The sequence below is a fragment of the Hyla sarda genome, chromosome 7 (assembly GCF_029499605.1).
Source record: "Hyla sarda isolate aHylSar1 chromosome 7, aHylSar1.hap1, whole genome shotgun sequence".
Classification (NCBI taxonomy): Eukaryota; Metazoa; Chordata; class Amphibia; order Anura; family Hylidae; genus Hyla; species Hyla sarda.
In genome coordinates, this window is record NC_079195.1 from 69518016 (window position 1) to 69533571 (window position 15556).

Below are 15556 nucleotides of genomic sequence, written 5' to 3' on the forward strand. Positions count from 1 at the left end.
ACTAACACACAATAAAATAAAAAGTAAAAAACACTACATGTACACATACCCCTACACAGCCCCCCTCCCCAATAAAAATGAAAAACGTCTGGTACGCCACTGTTTCCAAAACGGAGCCTCCAGCTGTTGCAAAACAACTACTCCCAGTATTACCAGACAGCCACTGACTGTCCAGGCATGCTGGGAGTTTTACAACAGCTGGAGGCACCCTGTTTGGGAATCACTGGCGTAGAATACCCCTAAGTCCACCCCTATGCAAGTCCCTAATTTAGGCCTCAAATGCGCATGGCGCTCTCACTTTGGAGCCCTGTCGTATTTCAAGGCAACAGTTTAGGGTCACATATGAGGTATCTCCGTAATTGGGAGAAATTGTGTTACAAATTTTGGGGGGTATTTTCTGCTTTTACCCTTTTTAAAAATGTAAAATTTTTGGGAAAACAAGCATTTTAGGTAAAAAAAAATATATATTTTTTTACATATGCAAAAGTCGTGAAACACCTGTGGGTTATAAAGGTTCACTTAACCCCATGTTACGTTCCCCGAGGGGTCTAGTTTCCCAAATAGTATGCCATGTGGGTTTTTTTTTTGCTGTCCTGGCACCATAGGGGCTTCCTAAATGCGGCATGCCCCCAGAGCAAAATTTGCTTCCAAAAAGCCAAATGTGACTACTCCTTTTCACCCCCATATGGGGTGTTTTCTGAATTGGGAGAAATTGGGCTTCAAATTTTGGGGGGTATTTTCTGCTATTACCCTTTTTAAAAATGTTAAATTTTTGGGATAACAAGCATTTTAGGTAACATTTTTTATTTTTTTTTACATTTGCAAAAGTCATGAAATACCTGTGGGGTATTAAGGTTCACTTTATCACATGTTACATTCCCGAGGGGTCTAGTTTCCAACATGGTATGCCATGTGTTTTTTTTTTTTTTTTTTTTGCTGTTTTGACACCCTAGGGGCTGCCTAAAGTGACATGCCTCCCAAAAACCATTTCTGAAAAATGTTCTCTCCAAAATCCCATTGTCGCTCCTTCGCTTCTGAGCCCTCTACTGCGCCCGCCGAACACTTTACATAGACATATGAGGTATGTGCTTACTCGAGAGAAATTGGGCTACAAATACAAGTAAAAATTTTCTCCTTTTACCACTTGAAAAAATAAAAAAATTGGGTCTACAAGAACATGCGAGTGTAGAAAATGAAGATTTTGAATTTTCTCCTTCACTTTGCTGCTATTCCTGCGAAACACCTAAAGGGTTAAGACACTGACTGAATGTCATTTTGAATACTTTGGGGGTGTAGTTTTTATAATGGGGTCATTTATGGGGTATTTCTCATATGAAGACCCTTCAAATCCACTTCAAAACTGAACTGGTCCCTGAAAAAAAGCGAGTTTCAAAATTTTGTGGGAAATTGGAAAATTGCTGCTGAACTTTGAAGCCCTCTGGTGTCTTCCAAAAGTAAAAACACATCAATTTTATGATGCAAACATAAAGTAGACATATTGGAAATGTGAGTAAAAAAAAAAATATTTGGAATATCAATTTCCTTACAAGCAGAGAGCTTCAAAGTTAGAAAAATGCAAAATTTTCTAATTTTTCATCAAATTTGGGAATTTTTCACCAAGAAAGGATGCAAGTTACCACAAAATTTTACCACTATGTTTAAGTAGAATATGTCACGAAAAAACAATCTCGGAATCAGAATGATAACTAAAAGAATTCCAGAGTTATTAATGTTTAAAGTGACAGTGGTCAGAATTGCAAAAATCGTCCGAGTCCTTAAGGTGAAAAAGGGCTAAGTCCTTAACGGGTTAAGGATACCAACTATTATAAACAAGTCACCAATAAACCATTCTTGGAATTACAAATTAAAATCCACACACTACTTTCAGAATCTCCTGATAACATAATAAACAAAGATGAAAAAAGATTCTTATACATCTGTGAACCTGCAAACTATTATTTATACCACTTGCCCAAAATACACAAAAACCCATCCGTGCCACATAGAAGACCAATAATCTCTGGAATTAACAAAAGTAAAAGTAATATTTCATACTATTTGGATCTCCTCTTGCAAGAATATGTCTGCCAACTTCAAAGTAATCTCAAGAACTCAGACCAGTTACCCTCACTCCCCTGGAAGAAGATTTCTGCCTTGTAACAATGGACATCACATCACTTTATTCTAATATCGAACATGAACGTGGCATCAGCTGTACAAAATATTATCTGGATAAAGATAACATACCACCTAATATTCCACCTCAAAAAACCTTTCTCTTGGAATGTCTCCGCCTTGTCCTAGAAAACAACTTCTTCAGTTATAATGGGACCACCTATGTACATGGGACAACAATGGGCACACACGTAGCACCATCATATGCAAACCTATTCAAAGAAACCTTTCTACGATTCCAACCGCTCTCCCAAGAACATGTGGTATACAAGAGGTACATTGATGATTTGTTCCTAATATGGAAAGAACCAATTGACAAAATAGAGGAATTTGTAACCTCAGTCAACAGTAACAGCTGGGGTATCACTTTAGTACCCAACTATTAAAAAGAAAAAATCTAATTTCTTGATATCAAGTCATACAACATCTAAATTTACTACCAATACCTTTAAAAAAAGGTAGATTCAAACAGTTATCTGGACTTCACAAATGGCACAAAATATCACGGAAAACTAACATACCACATGGGCAATTCCGGAGAATCAGAAAAAACTGTACTAAAGACTCCAACTGCATACAAGAATCCAAAATCCTCAAAAAAAGATTCATATCAAAGGGGAACACGATAAAACTTATAGAAGATGCATATAGTAGAACTGTCGCCGTATCCCAGGAAGAATGTCTTAGCAATCTCAAGAAATGCAAAGAGCTCGAACCACAGATGAAAAGAAAGAACTAACCAAAAAATATGAAACAATTAATTTTATTACCCAATATCTCACAGGCCACCAAGATCTTAGAAAAATTCTCTAGTTGCCACCTACTGCACATGAATACACATCTGAAGGAATTTATACTAAGAGGTCGGGGCATCATCTATTGAAGGGCTCCAACACTACAGAATATACTAGCTCCAAGCAAGCTCCGCAAACACTTAACAAAATAAAACCTAACTCAAATCTGGAGTTCATAAATGCTACAGACCGAGATGCCTTTGTTGTCCAATCATAAAAACGGGATAACCACATTCAGCAGTAGTCAAAATAATGAAATCTTCAATATCAAAATATGGATTGGCATGGATTGCCAATCAGATCACATAATATATGTCATCGAGTGCAAGTGCAAAATATCTATGTGGGAGGAACAACTCAGAAGCTAAACCAAAGACTAAACAACCACAGACATAAGATAAAGAAAGGTTCTCTTTTACATGGTCTATCCCATCACTGCACGGAGGCACATCCCAGAGACCCAAACCCTATCAAGATCTTCCCGATAGATCAAGTCTGCTCATCCCTGTCAAACAGAATAGAAATCCTTATGAGAAGAGAGATGTACTGGATCTACCACCTTCAAACACTACAACCATGGGGCTTAAATGAGGTTACAGAATTGATCAGATAAAGATTAGTCACCCTCCTGATCGTTTTCATCATATTCATTCTAACCATATGCACACAATGACCACAGATACGTACCACATACCATACATAAATAATACACAAATGCCCCGCCAATATTATAACTTTTCTCAATAACAATTTTAACCAAATAATCTGTTATAGTGTTCTAATCAGAATGTTTTTTTTATTAAATAACTATGATTTATTCATTATAATTAGAGATGAGCAATTAATTAAAACAATTCTATTCGACCGTTTTGGCAAATTTTCCTAAAAAATTAGTTTCGATCTGGCTTTTTTCACGGCAAATCACTATTAAATATGGCTATTTCTGGCCTACAGAGAGCCTCAATAGGGGGTGTAGAACACTTTGCCTTGCTGTAACACGCATAGGGTGTGTGCTGGGTTAGTGAAAGAATGCTGTTATTCAGTATGACATGCAGATCAGAGGCATCGCTATTAGAATGACTGTCGCAGAGCGGCACAATGACAGAGCCTGGAGGTGGCATCAGTATAAGGAGACCATATAGTGACTGAATGACACAGCGTGGAGGTGGCGGCAGCATGAGGAGACCATATGGTGGCTGAATGACAGCGTGGAGGTGACGGCAGCATGAGGAGAACATATAGTGGCTGAATGACACAGCCTGGAGGTGGTGGAAGCATAAGGAGACCATATAGTGGCTGAATGACACAACGTGGAGATGGCGGAAGCATGAGAAGAACATGTAGTGGCTGAATGACACAGCCTGGAATTGGCGGCAGCATATAGTGGCTGAATGACAAAGCCTGGAATTTGCGGCAGCATAAGGAGAACATATAGTGGCTGAATGACACAGCCTGGAGTTGACGGCAGCATGAGGAGGCCACATAGTGGCTGAATAACACAGCCTGGAGTTGGCGGCAGCATATAGTGGCTGAATGACACAGCCTGGAGTTTGCAGCAGCATGAGGAGACCATATAGTGGCTGAATGACACAGCCTGGAGGTGGCTGAAGCATGAGGAGACCATATAGTGACTGAATGTCACAGGATCAACGGCCTGAGAGCGCGGAGGATGAAGTGGCATGATCTGTCCAAGTTGCTGTTGTGGTTGTGTAGGAGCCAAATTCACCAAGTGGGACATAAAGGACATGTATTGTCCCTAAAAAAAATAAATCAAATGTATCCAAAAGGATTCCCCAGGTTTATACTGTATATATCCAATTTTCCATTAGGGCTTTCGCCCCAATGGGACTAATTTCCCAGGGCTCGGGAATCCTATAATGTTAAAACTTATACTTTTATTATTTTTAATTAAAACTTTATGTTGTGCTTTAAAAACAGTCAGGGGCCAGCTTTATAAGGATTATACAATCCTATTTCTATCCGGAGTAATCCCCAAAGGAAAATGATTATTTCTCCACTTATAGGGTAGATTTTTATTAGCTATATATTGTTCTTATCATTTACTCTCTGGTCCCTAAACTGCTTATTAAAACACCAAATATAGGCACTCCGCCGACGTTTCGCCGGCTTTATCAAGGGTCAGAGTGCGAATGACCCTTGATGAAGCCGGTCACGGCCGGCAAAACATCGGGGGAGTGCCTATATATGGCTTTTTAATAAGCAGTTTAGGGACCAGAGAATAAATAAGAACAATATATAGCTAATAAAAATCTACCCTATGAGTGGAGAAATTATCATTTTCCTTTGGGGATTACTCCGGAGAGAAATAGGATTGTATAATCCTTATAAAGCTGGTCCCTGACTGTGTTTTTAAAGCACAACATCATTATATAATTTTTTTCACCATTATTAAAGTTTTAATTAAAAATAATAAAAGTATAAGTTTTAACATTATAGGATTCCCGAGCCCTTGGAAATTAGTCCCATTGGGGCGAAAACCCTAATGGGAAATTGGATATATAATGTATTGTCCCTGACCATAGTTACAGCTCCAGATATCGGCGCTGCCGTGCACTTTGGTACACATCGACAGGCTCAAGGACTGGCCCACCTTCTCTTCCACAAAATTGTGCAGGGCTGGTACTGCCTTCTTCGCAAAGAAATGAAAGCTTGGGACTCTCCACCTCGGCTTGGCACAAGCCATCAGTTCTCTGAAAGGTGCAGAGTCCACCATTTGAAAAAGGAGGGACTGCAGCACCAGCGACTTGGACAGGAGCACATTCAGCTTGGATGAGTGCGCATACTGTTGTCTCTCAAACATTGCTTCGCCGATGGATTGCTGGTGGAATGACTGATTCAAAATAGGAGGAGCAGGAGCAACTGGAGCGACAGAAGGAGGGTATGACACACAGCTCCCTTCGGCTGAGGTTGTGGAGCCTCGGCTGGCTGAAACAGGGAGCGGCGTGCCACTGTGTGATGCAGCAGGCTGGACCACCTAATTGGAGCCACGGTTCTCCCAGCGCACTTTATGGTGGCACAGCATACATTGACGCAGGGCCGTGGTGCCAACATTGGGACCATGGCCACGCTTCAACTTCTGCCGACACATCTTGCATGTGGTTATGTTAACCTCCTGATGCTTGATGAAAAACTGCCACACCGCGGAGTAGCTCATTTTCCCACCAACAGTCCGCACTAATTGACTGCTACTGTCGCTATCTCCAGTAACCCCTGTTCCATTACCTCCCGGGAAGGTAGGCTGCCACGAAGCAGGTGATCTCCCCCAGGCATGTTTGGCTCCAGAATTTCCACTTCTGCCACCATGCTACCACCTTGCTGGCTCAGCTGCTGCCTCACGGGCAACCTGCAACCCTCTTCTCCTGATGATGAGGAAGCCTTTTTTGCACATCTGACCACTGTCACTTTAAGCATTAATAACTCTTATGCTTTTACTTTAATTTGATTCCGTGAGAGTTTTTTCGTGACATATTCTACCTTAACATAGTGGTACATTTTTGCTGATACTTGCATAATTTGTTGGTGAAAAATTCCCAAATTTCATGAAAAATTTAATAAATTCATCATTTTTCTAACTTTGAAGCTCTCTCTGCTTGTAAGGAAAATAGAAATGCAAATACATTTTATTTTGATTCGCATACACAATGGGGGAGATTTATCAAAACCTGTTCAGAGAAAAGGGTGACCAGTTGCCCATAGCAGCCAATCAGATTGCTTCTTTCATTTTTGACAAGGCCTCTGCAAAATGAAAGAAGCGATCTGATTGGTTGCTATGGGCAACTGGTCACCTTTTTCTCTGCACAGGTTTTTATAAATCTCCCCCATTATGTCTACTTTATGTTGGCATCATAAAGTTAACATGTTTTTACTTTTGCAAGACATCAGAGGGCTTCAAAGTTCAGCAGCAATTTTCTAATTTTTCACGAAATTTTCAAAATCGGAATTTTTCAGGGACCAGTTCAGTTTTGAAGTGGATTTGAAGGGCCTTCATATTAGAAATATCCCATGAATGAACCCATTATAGAAACTGCACCCCTCAAGTATTCAAAATGACATTCAGAAAGTTTGTTTGCCGCAGCTCAAACTTGAAACAGGAAACTCACTGTAAACCCGCCCATGTGAATGTACGCTGTACATTCACAAGGGGGGGAGGGGGAACCTCCAGCTGTTTCAAAACTACAACTCCCATCATGCACTGACAGACTGTGCATTCTGGGAGTTGTACTTTTGCAACAACTGAAGGCACACTGGTTGGAAAACATTCATTTTGGTTCTGTTACCTAACTTTGTATTTTCCAACCAGTGTACCTCCAGCTGTTGCAAAACTACAACTCCCAGCAAGCCCGGGCAGCCATTGCTGGTTCCCCTGCTCTGCCCGGACTATAGTGGGTGGGCAGAGCAGGGGAACAAAACTTTAACCCCCCCTGCCCCTGATCTGCTATTGGTCGGTCGCTTCTGACCGACCAATAACAGGCATAGGAGGGGTGGCACCCCTGCCACCTCACTCCTATCCCTTTAGGGGGATCGTGGGTGTCTTGGACAAACCCGATCCCCCTTATTTTCCGGTTCACCGGAGACCCGTATGAACTGGAAACGCCACAAATCGCTGGTGTGAATTCACCGTCGATTTGCGGCGATCACCGACATGGGGGGGTTTTAGGACCCCCTGGGCATTGTCACAGAATGCCTGCTGAATGATTTCAGCAGGCATCCCGGTCCCTGCCTGGCATGCGGCGGGGACCGAATTTCTCACGGGCTTACAGGTATGCCCTTGGTCCTTAAGTACCAGGGTGTCAGGGCGTACCTGTACGCCTGTTGTCCCTAAGTGGTTAACAGGAACAAACTAGTACACCACTTAGATGTATGTATGCTACAGTACGCTTAAAAAAGTATTTGTGTACAACACCAGCCTGTGAGTACTTTTGCCTGGCCTTTCACAGTATCTAGGCCCTTGAGACTTTAACTGGAACAAAATAGTACACCACTTAGATGTACGTATGTGCTATGCACTTATTAGGGGAGAAAAATGCGCTACAGTACGCTTAAAAAAGTATTTGTGCACAACACCAGCAGTACACACCAGTGCTGCAGCACACAGTCACCGTGTACTACACCCGAAATTGCACTTTCTCTGTCAATCTCACTCCATTCCCTATCAGTGCTTCTAGGCAGGATTTGTGCTTGAGCTGAATTGCTGCTGTTCTTCTGTGCAATACTCAGCTTTCTGTAATAGAACGCTGTAGACAGTGACTGGGATGTGAATCGCTGCAGTAAGAATGCTTTTCTTTGAAACACACACTGCTCTCTGTCCCTCTCTCTGTGCAACAGAACGCTGACTTGACTAAGAGGTGAATCGCTGCTGGAAAAAGCTTTTTTGTGCAACACACAGTGCTTTCTGCCCCTATTTCAATACTCAGAAGACCAATATATGGTGGTCACAATCGCAATAATTCCTATAGATCACTGAGTGATCCAAAAATACCCTATTTCCCACATATAACTAATTTATTTTTATTACCGTATATACTCGAGTATAAGCCGAGTTTTTGAGCACGATTTTTCGTGCTGAAAACACCCCCCTCGGCTTATACTCGAGTGAACTCTCCGCCCTCAGTGGTCTTCAACCTGCGGACCTCCAGATGTTTCAAAACTACAACTCCCAGCAAGCTGGGAGTTGTAGTTTTGAAACATCTGGAGGTCCGCAGGTTGAAGACCACTGCCCGGGCCTTAGTCATCATCCAGCCCCCCCTCCCCCCTTTAGATTTGTACTCACCTCCGCTCGGCGGGACGTTAGGGTGCGCCGGTCCGGGCCATCTGTGCTGCAGGACCGTCCGGTGGGGAGGGATAGTCGTGTCGGGCTGTCCATCTTCAACAGGTGGGCCTCTTCTCCGCGCTTTGCGCCCGGCCCCGGAATACTGACGTTGCCTTGATGACGACGCACAGGGACGTTGCTCATGAACGTCCTTGTGCGTTGTCGTCAAGGCAGGTGTTTCAAAACTACAACTCCCAGCATGCCCGGACAGCCGATGGCTGTCTGGGCATGCTGGGAGTTGTAGTTTTGGAACATTTGGAGGTCCGCAGGTTGAAGACCACTGTTAAATCAGACATTGACAAGCGGTGATGATGAAGGGGGTGGTGTGGGATGATGACAGGGTAATGATGAAGGGGGGGATGATGAAGGGGGAATGATGAAGGGGGGGATGATGAAGGGGGGATGGTGACAGGTTAATGATGAAGGGGGATGATGAAGGGGGGATGCTGACAGGGTAATGATGAAGGGGGGATGATGAAGGGGGGATGATGACAGGGTAATGATGAAGGGGGGATGATGAAGGGGGATGATAACAGGGTAATGATGAAGGGGGGGATGATGAAGGGGGGGATGATGACAGGGTTATGATGAAGGGGGGAGGGTGATGAAGGGGGGATGATGACAGGGTAATGATGAAGGGGGGGATGATGACAGGGTAATGATAAAGGGGGGATGATGACAGGTGATGATGATGAGGGTGTTAATGACGGGAGTCTGGATGATGACAGGGGGGATGATGTATTTCCCACCCTAGGCTTATAGTTGAGTCAATAACTTTTCCTGGGTTTATGGGGTGAAATTAGGGGCCTCGGCTTATATTCGGGTCGGCTTATACTCGAGTTTATACGGTAAATGACCTTAGACACACCAAAATAAATGATTAAAATTGCCAGTGTTTTTCACGCCATATAATGTTATCCGTCAATAATTAATGCCAGACTGGCCGCTATATCTGTCATCAAGTAGTTCCCCTTATGCATCTGCAGTATGCATATAGGGCTCTGGAGCAATCACTGTGTTAAAATCACTACTCAGCCCCCCCTAGACATGTTTCGCTACCTAAAGCAGCTTTATCAAGAGGACAACGGGCACTGTCCCGCTGTCCTCGGGAAAAATATTTTTGTGACAAATATTTTTGGATCACTCAGTGATCTATAGGTCTGTCCCTATCTATCTCTCTGCAGTGAAAGGCTGAAGTGACTGGCCGCAATATGGCTGCCGATTATATTGGACTGTGACATCACAGGGGTGACTGGCTGCTGATAGGCTGCATCCTGCATGGGATTCAGGGTCATCCTGCCTACCCTTGTTCACGTCTTCCCAGGATTCCTTTCCCCATGTCCTCACATGTGGATCCGCCATGTTAGATGCCCTGGAGCCTGGACCGCACTAAATGGAGTTTAATGAAGCGATTTGTGCGATAGAATCGCGGCGATATTCACATTTGTTGCGAATTGAATTTTTCCTGAAATTCGTAACGAATTCGGAATCGTCACCATCCCTAATTATAATGGTTAGAAACATAGCACATTATTTTATATGTTATTCCTTTTTTTTCCCCATATATTCAATATTTTTAATCATAATATTATAAATTATAATGTGATCTGTAGTAATGAACTGGGCTATATTCTACTGCAAACTAATTCAAAACACATGCCCTCAACTATGAGTATCCACCTGCAAAGCCATAGCTGATTGAAGACACTATCAAAACAAACCAATCAGCTCACACAGCTATTTAACTCACAATCACAGGCTTAAAGGGATACTCCGCTGCCCCAGCGTTTGGAACATTTTGTTCCAAACGCTGGCTGTGGGCTGTGGGGTGTCCTGATATCACGGCCACACCCCTCATGATGTCACGCCTTTCTCCCTCAATGCAAGTCTATGATAGGTGGTGTGGCGGCCATCATGCCCCCTCCCATAGACTTGCATTGAAGGGGTGTGGTGTGATGTCACAAGGGGCATGACCATGTCACGACCCCCACAGCCCTCATCCAGCGTTCAGAACAAAATGTTCTGAATGCTGGGGCAGTGGAGTATCCCTTTAACACCAGCACACTATTATTATCTAAACTGAATCCACACCTGCCATACAAAGCTAATACCTCATCTCTTCTGCTTATCTTTTCACTTCAGACTACTCTATAGGCAAGTAAACCATACGGTAAATTCATTCACACACTCTCTTACATGATGGTATGATTCATTTATTTTATATATTATACAGCAATTCCTGCATCATAACAGGTGCTCTCTCACCTTCAGGATCATTATCATTTCACAAGTCCATTCAGGTCAGGATCCGTTTAGATTTTATTGCTTGTAATATGTTTTGTGTATACAAAGCAGACCTATGGTCACAATGTAACAGACCTGACGAAGAGGGCGGTTGACCCTCAAAGCACGTTGTTAATCAACTACTCATTCTTTATTATTTTAATAGTTGTGCCTGATTTCTCTTGAGTTAGACACCAATTCCTTTCAAACAGGACAGTAGGGCTGTTCCAGGACATCAGTACTTTTATATGTGGACCTTCGGAGATCCTCCGGTTACTCCTGACCATCGTACGTTAGTCTACTGCTATCGATTACTGCGCTACCACCAATCTTTGCCAGCGGCAGTCGATGTCCAGCTTCACCTGTCTATGACCTGATTACACACGAGAAGTAGTTGTGTAGAGGCGTACATTGGTGTTGTGCCCAAAGGGCAACTCAAGAAAGTGAGCAGTTTCAATCACCTAGACTTACACCTACCTTATCATTTAAGTATTCCTTTTCTATGGCACTTAGAGTGCCTTGAATGTGTACCTTTACTGTATGTTTTCCAAGCTTAGTTACAGGTATCAGTCCTAAGACCCTTTGCGATCATGCTTTATAACCAGGAGCTGGGGGCCAGATCTGACTGATGTGCTCCGTAGACTATAATGAAGTGTATAAGTCAAATCTGGCGGCCCGCCAGAGAGTGAATCACATGTTTCACCTCGATATATCTCGCAATTACAGCTGGTGTCAGGACTAAGACCTGGTGCGATCTAAACCTTTGACATGTCTGGGCAACATTGCCAAAACTTTATATAAATTTATATAAATGAGAGTAATGCATTAAATTACACATATAATATTTTTTAGGAGGAATTTGACGGGATCGTAGAACTCTTACTTGAGAGAGGTCAAGTACTTCTTGAGGAAGATTGGTCACCACAAATATGTCTAGCAAGGCTTTTAACTGCACCTGTACCAGGAACCCTTCCATTCTGCTTTCCGTCTTTCTCAACTGAAAACTAGGCAGGCCAATCGATAAATGTCGACAAGAATTACACATAAGCATTTGTGATATGTAAAATTGTATATAGCCTATCTTCTTACCTAATATATGTATTCAAATTATTTAATATGTTCCGATCGAAACGTATGTGCAAGAATATAGACAGGATAAAGAAAACGTGACTTCTACATATTTTATTAGGAAGTAAGGTTGAATTTGATCTTGTTAACTGGATACTGAACAATTTGTCTGTCAATTTAACCTAATATACTGTATAATATGAAAAATTCCTGATCAACCCAGGCACTACACCAGAAAGAAATATAACATATCTTAAGTTAGTGGTTGTCTAGAATTAAATAAGAGTACTTTTTTTTTTCCATAAACAGCGTCACTCTTGTCTACGGGCTGTGCCAAGTGTGATCTCAATTCAAGTGAATAAGGATTAAATGTACAACTGATGGACAAGTGTGGGGCTTTTTCTGGTAAAAAAAAACCTTTCTAAACATGCACATCCACTGCAATACATATAGCACTTTTAGGGTGCGTTCACACGCTATTACTAGCAGCTGGTTTACCGCTGTGGGAATCCCGTTGCGAATTACGCTACCATTGATTTAAATCGGTCCACAGACAGTCCGCAAAAGTGTCAGATTTACGTACTGTCCGCAGACCCATTCAAATAAATGGTAGCGTAACTCGCAGTGGGTTTCCCGCAGTGCGAAACCCACTGCTAGTTACTAGCCTGTGAAAGCACCCTTGGGCTATGTTCCCAAACATATTTTTTGGGACTTTTTTATGCTGTAAGCAGCTCTATTACTGCTAAAAAAAAAGACAGTAAGGCCATATTTTTTCGAACTGGTTCTACTGAATTTCCTTGTTCCCAAGATGCAATTGTTATGTCTATAAAAGTAAGTGTCTAGCCCTTTTCTGGGACCATGTGCATGTCAAATGATGGCTGTATTTTGGCAAATATTTTGGCTCAAAATATGTCCCAAATGAAAAAGCTTTGTGGGCTAAAGCTTTTGTTGTTTTTGCCCCAAAAAAATAAAAAATAAGGGAATTTTTTGGGGCAGAAAAACTGTTCAAAAAGGGCAAAAGGGTCAAAGTGGGACAAAGGAGAGAAAAAAAAAGATGTGAATTCAGGTAGAAGACAGACATGGTGCACATCTACAATCTTGCACAATGATCTAATTGCTTCTCAGCATAATTTCAAAAACTAACAGGTTGTTAGTATATACATTTTGATCAAAAAGTACAAAGCCCACTCGCCACTTCAAGACCACCTATTTAGAGTGGGTCCCTAACGTCCCTAGCATAAAATGGCATAGCACTGGGTGGCGACCACCACCGCCGCGACACCAGTGCCAACAGGGGAACGACCCACTGGCAGAGCGGCCCCAATGCCACTCAAACCAGTCCATGGGTCGCACCTCCCCGCAGACACGGCCCCACAGAAAGCAACAGATGCCGCAGAGCACCACACCAGTGTGAACAGGATGCTACAGCTCACTTACCATGCTCTCCCAGTCAGACTGGGAGGCTGCCAGGAAAGAAAAGGCCCATGTGTAGCTAATTACTACTTATATAGGGTTGGGCTGAGGGGGTGGGGAAGAGTGCAGACACATGTTCAAAAAAAAAAAAAAAAAAGAGGGGATAGAAAACACAATGGCCCTCATTTACTAAGAAAATCGGGTTGTAAGTCTATGTTGCTTTCTTACCCGACTGCTTTTTTCCCCTGGTATTTATTATTATGTCGCATCCTGTTTGTCGCACGTGGGTTTTGTAGGTTTTGGTTTCCAACTCCTCTGAGTTGTCGGGAAAAAATCCACAACAATTCAACAAATTCGGGTTGGAAACCTTAATAAATATGTGGGAAAGCTCAGAAATGTCGGGTAACGCTCCTTTTTCGGGTTTGGGAGAATCCACATCGGGTCCGTCGGGAAAAAATGTTGCATAGTGTCGCAGACTGGCGCACGATGTCTGCGACATGGCGCAGACAAAGATGCGCCAAAAAAACCCGACAAAAGAGGTCGGGTTTAGAATAGTAAATGAGGGCCAATGTGAATTCAGGTAGAAGACAGACATGGTGCACATCTACAATCTTGCACAATGATCTAATTGCTTCTCAGCATAATTTCAAAAACTAACAGGTTGTTAGTATATACGTTATAAAAAAAAAAAAAAAAAGACCCATGCGTCTTAATAATTCTGAAATTTTCACCTGAAAAAAATAAATGTTTTTTCGAGGCTCAAAATAAGCCTAAAAAATCCATATGACCACAGCCTTAGAAGTTACCAGGTTATTTTTTCCATTACTGGGATACTGTTAAGCTTTTGATTTATGCACCAGCATATCACAATATGCATTATTTGAATTTTTTATTACATTTTGAAGAGCAAATCTTCATTTTATGTTTTTTTTTTTATTTGCACATTGCTTTATCATTACAGTTTAAAGTCATTTTATTTTCATTGTCTCTAGCATAAAAAATAACCTTTTCACCATATTTTGTCCCCTTTGTGTTGCTCTTAATCTGTATTGCTGCAGTGGGATTTACATAGAATCTGTCTACCTCCCTCTTTGGAAGCAGATAATATAGCCTCTTCTTAACCCCTTAAGGACCAAGCATTTTTCTGTTTTTACATTTTCGTTTTTTACTCCTTATCTTTTAAAAATCATAACCCTTTCAATTTTGCACCTAAAAATCCATAAGATGGCTTATTTTTTGCACAACCTTGTAATTACATCAGTCATTTTACCCCAAAATCTATGGCAAAACGGGGAAAAAAATCATTGTGCGACAAAATTTAAGAAAAAACACCATTGTGTAACTTTTGGAAGCCTCCGTTTCTACGCAGTAAATTTTTTGGTAAAAATTACACTTTATCTTTATTCTGTAGATCCATATGATTAAAATGATACCCCAGTTATATAGGTTTGATTTTGTCGCACTTTTGGAAAAAATCATAACTACATGCACGAAAATTTATACATTTAAAAGTGTCCTCTTCTGACCCCTATAGCTTTTTTATTTATGTGCGTACAGGGCTCATATTTTGCACCGAGATCTGAAGTTTTAATCGGTACCATTTTTAATCTGACTTTTTGATCGCTTTTTATTATTTTTTAATGGTATAAAAAGAAACCAAAAATACGCTGTTTTGGACTTTGGAATTTTTTTGTGTGTACGCCATTGACCATGTGGTTTAAATAACTATATATTTTTTATAGTTTGGACATTTACGCACGCTGCAATACCACATATGTTTATTTTTACTATGTTTATATATTTTTATATGGAATTTAGGAAAAAGGGGGTGATTTTAACTTTTAATAAGGAAGGGGTTAATGTGTGTTTTTTATTTATTTATTTATTTACACTTTTAGTCCACTTAGGGGACTTTTAGGAGGAATCATTTGATTCTTCATACAGATCAATGTGGTTCCATAAAACCACATTGATCTGTGTGCTCTGCGCTCCA

At 41.5% G+C, this 15556-nt stretch overlaps 1 protein-coding gene across 1 annotated transcript in view; it reads left to right on the forward strand.

The window, feature by feature from the left end:
* Window positions 1-12090, forward strand: part of LOC130283142 (uncharacterized) — a 41860-nt gene extending 29770 nt beyond the window's left edge. Inside the window, exon 8 of the mRNA XM_056532334.1 lies at window positions 11935-12090. Within this exon, the coding sequence (XP_056388309.1) occupies window positions 11935-12090 (156 nt within the window). The remainder of the gene's footprint in view (window positions 1-11934) is intronic.
* The last annotated feature ends 3466 nt before the right edge of the window (window positions 12091-15556 follow it).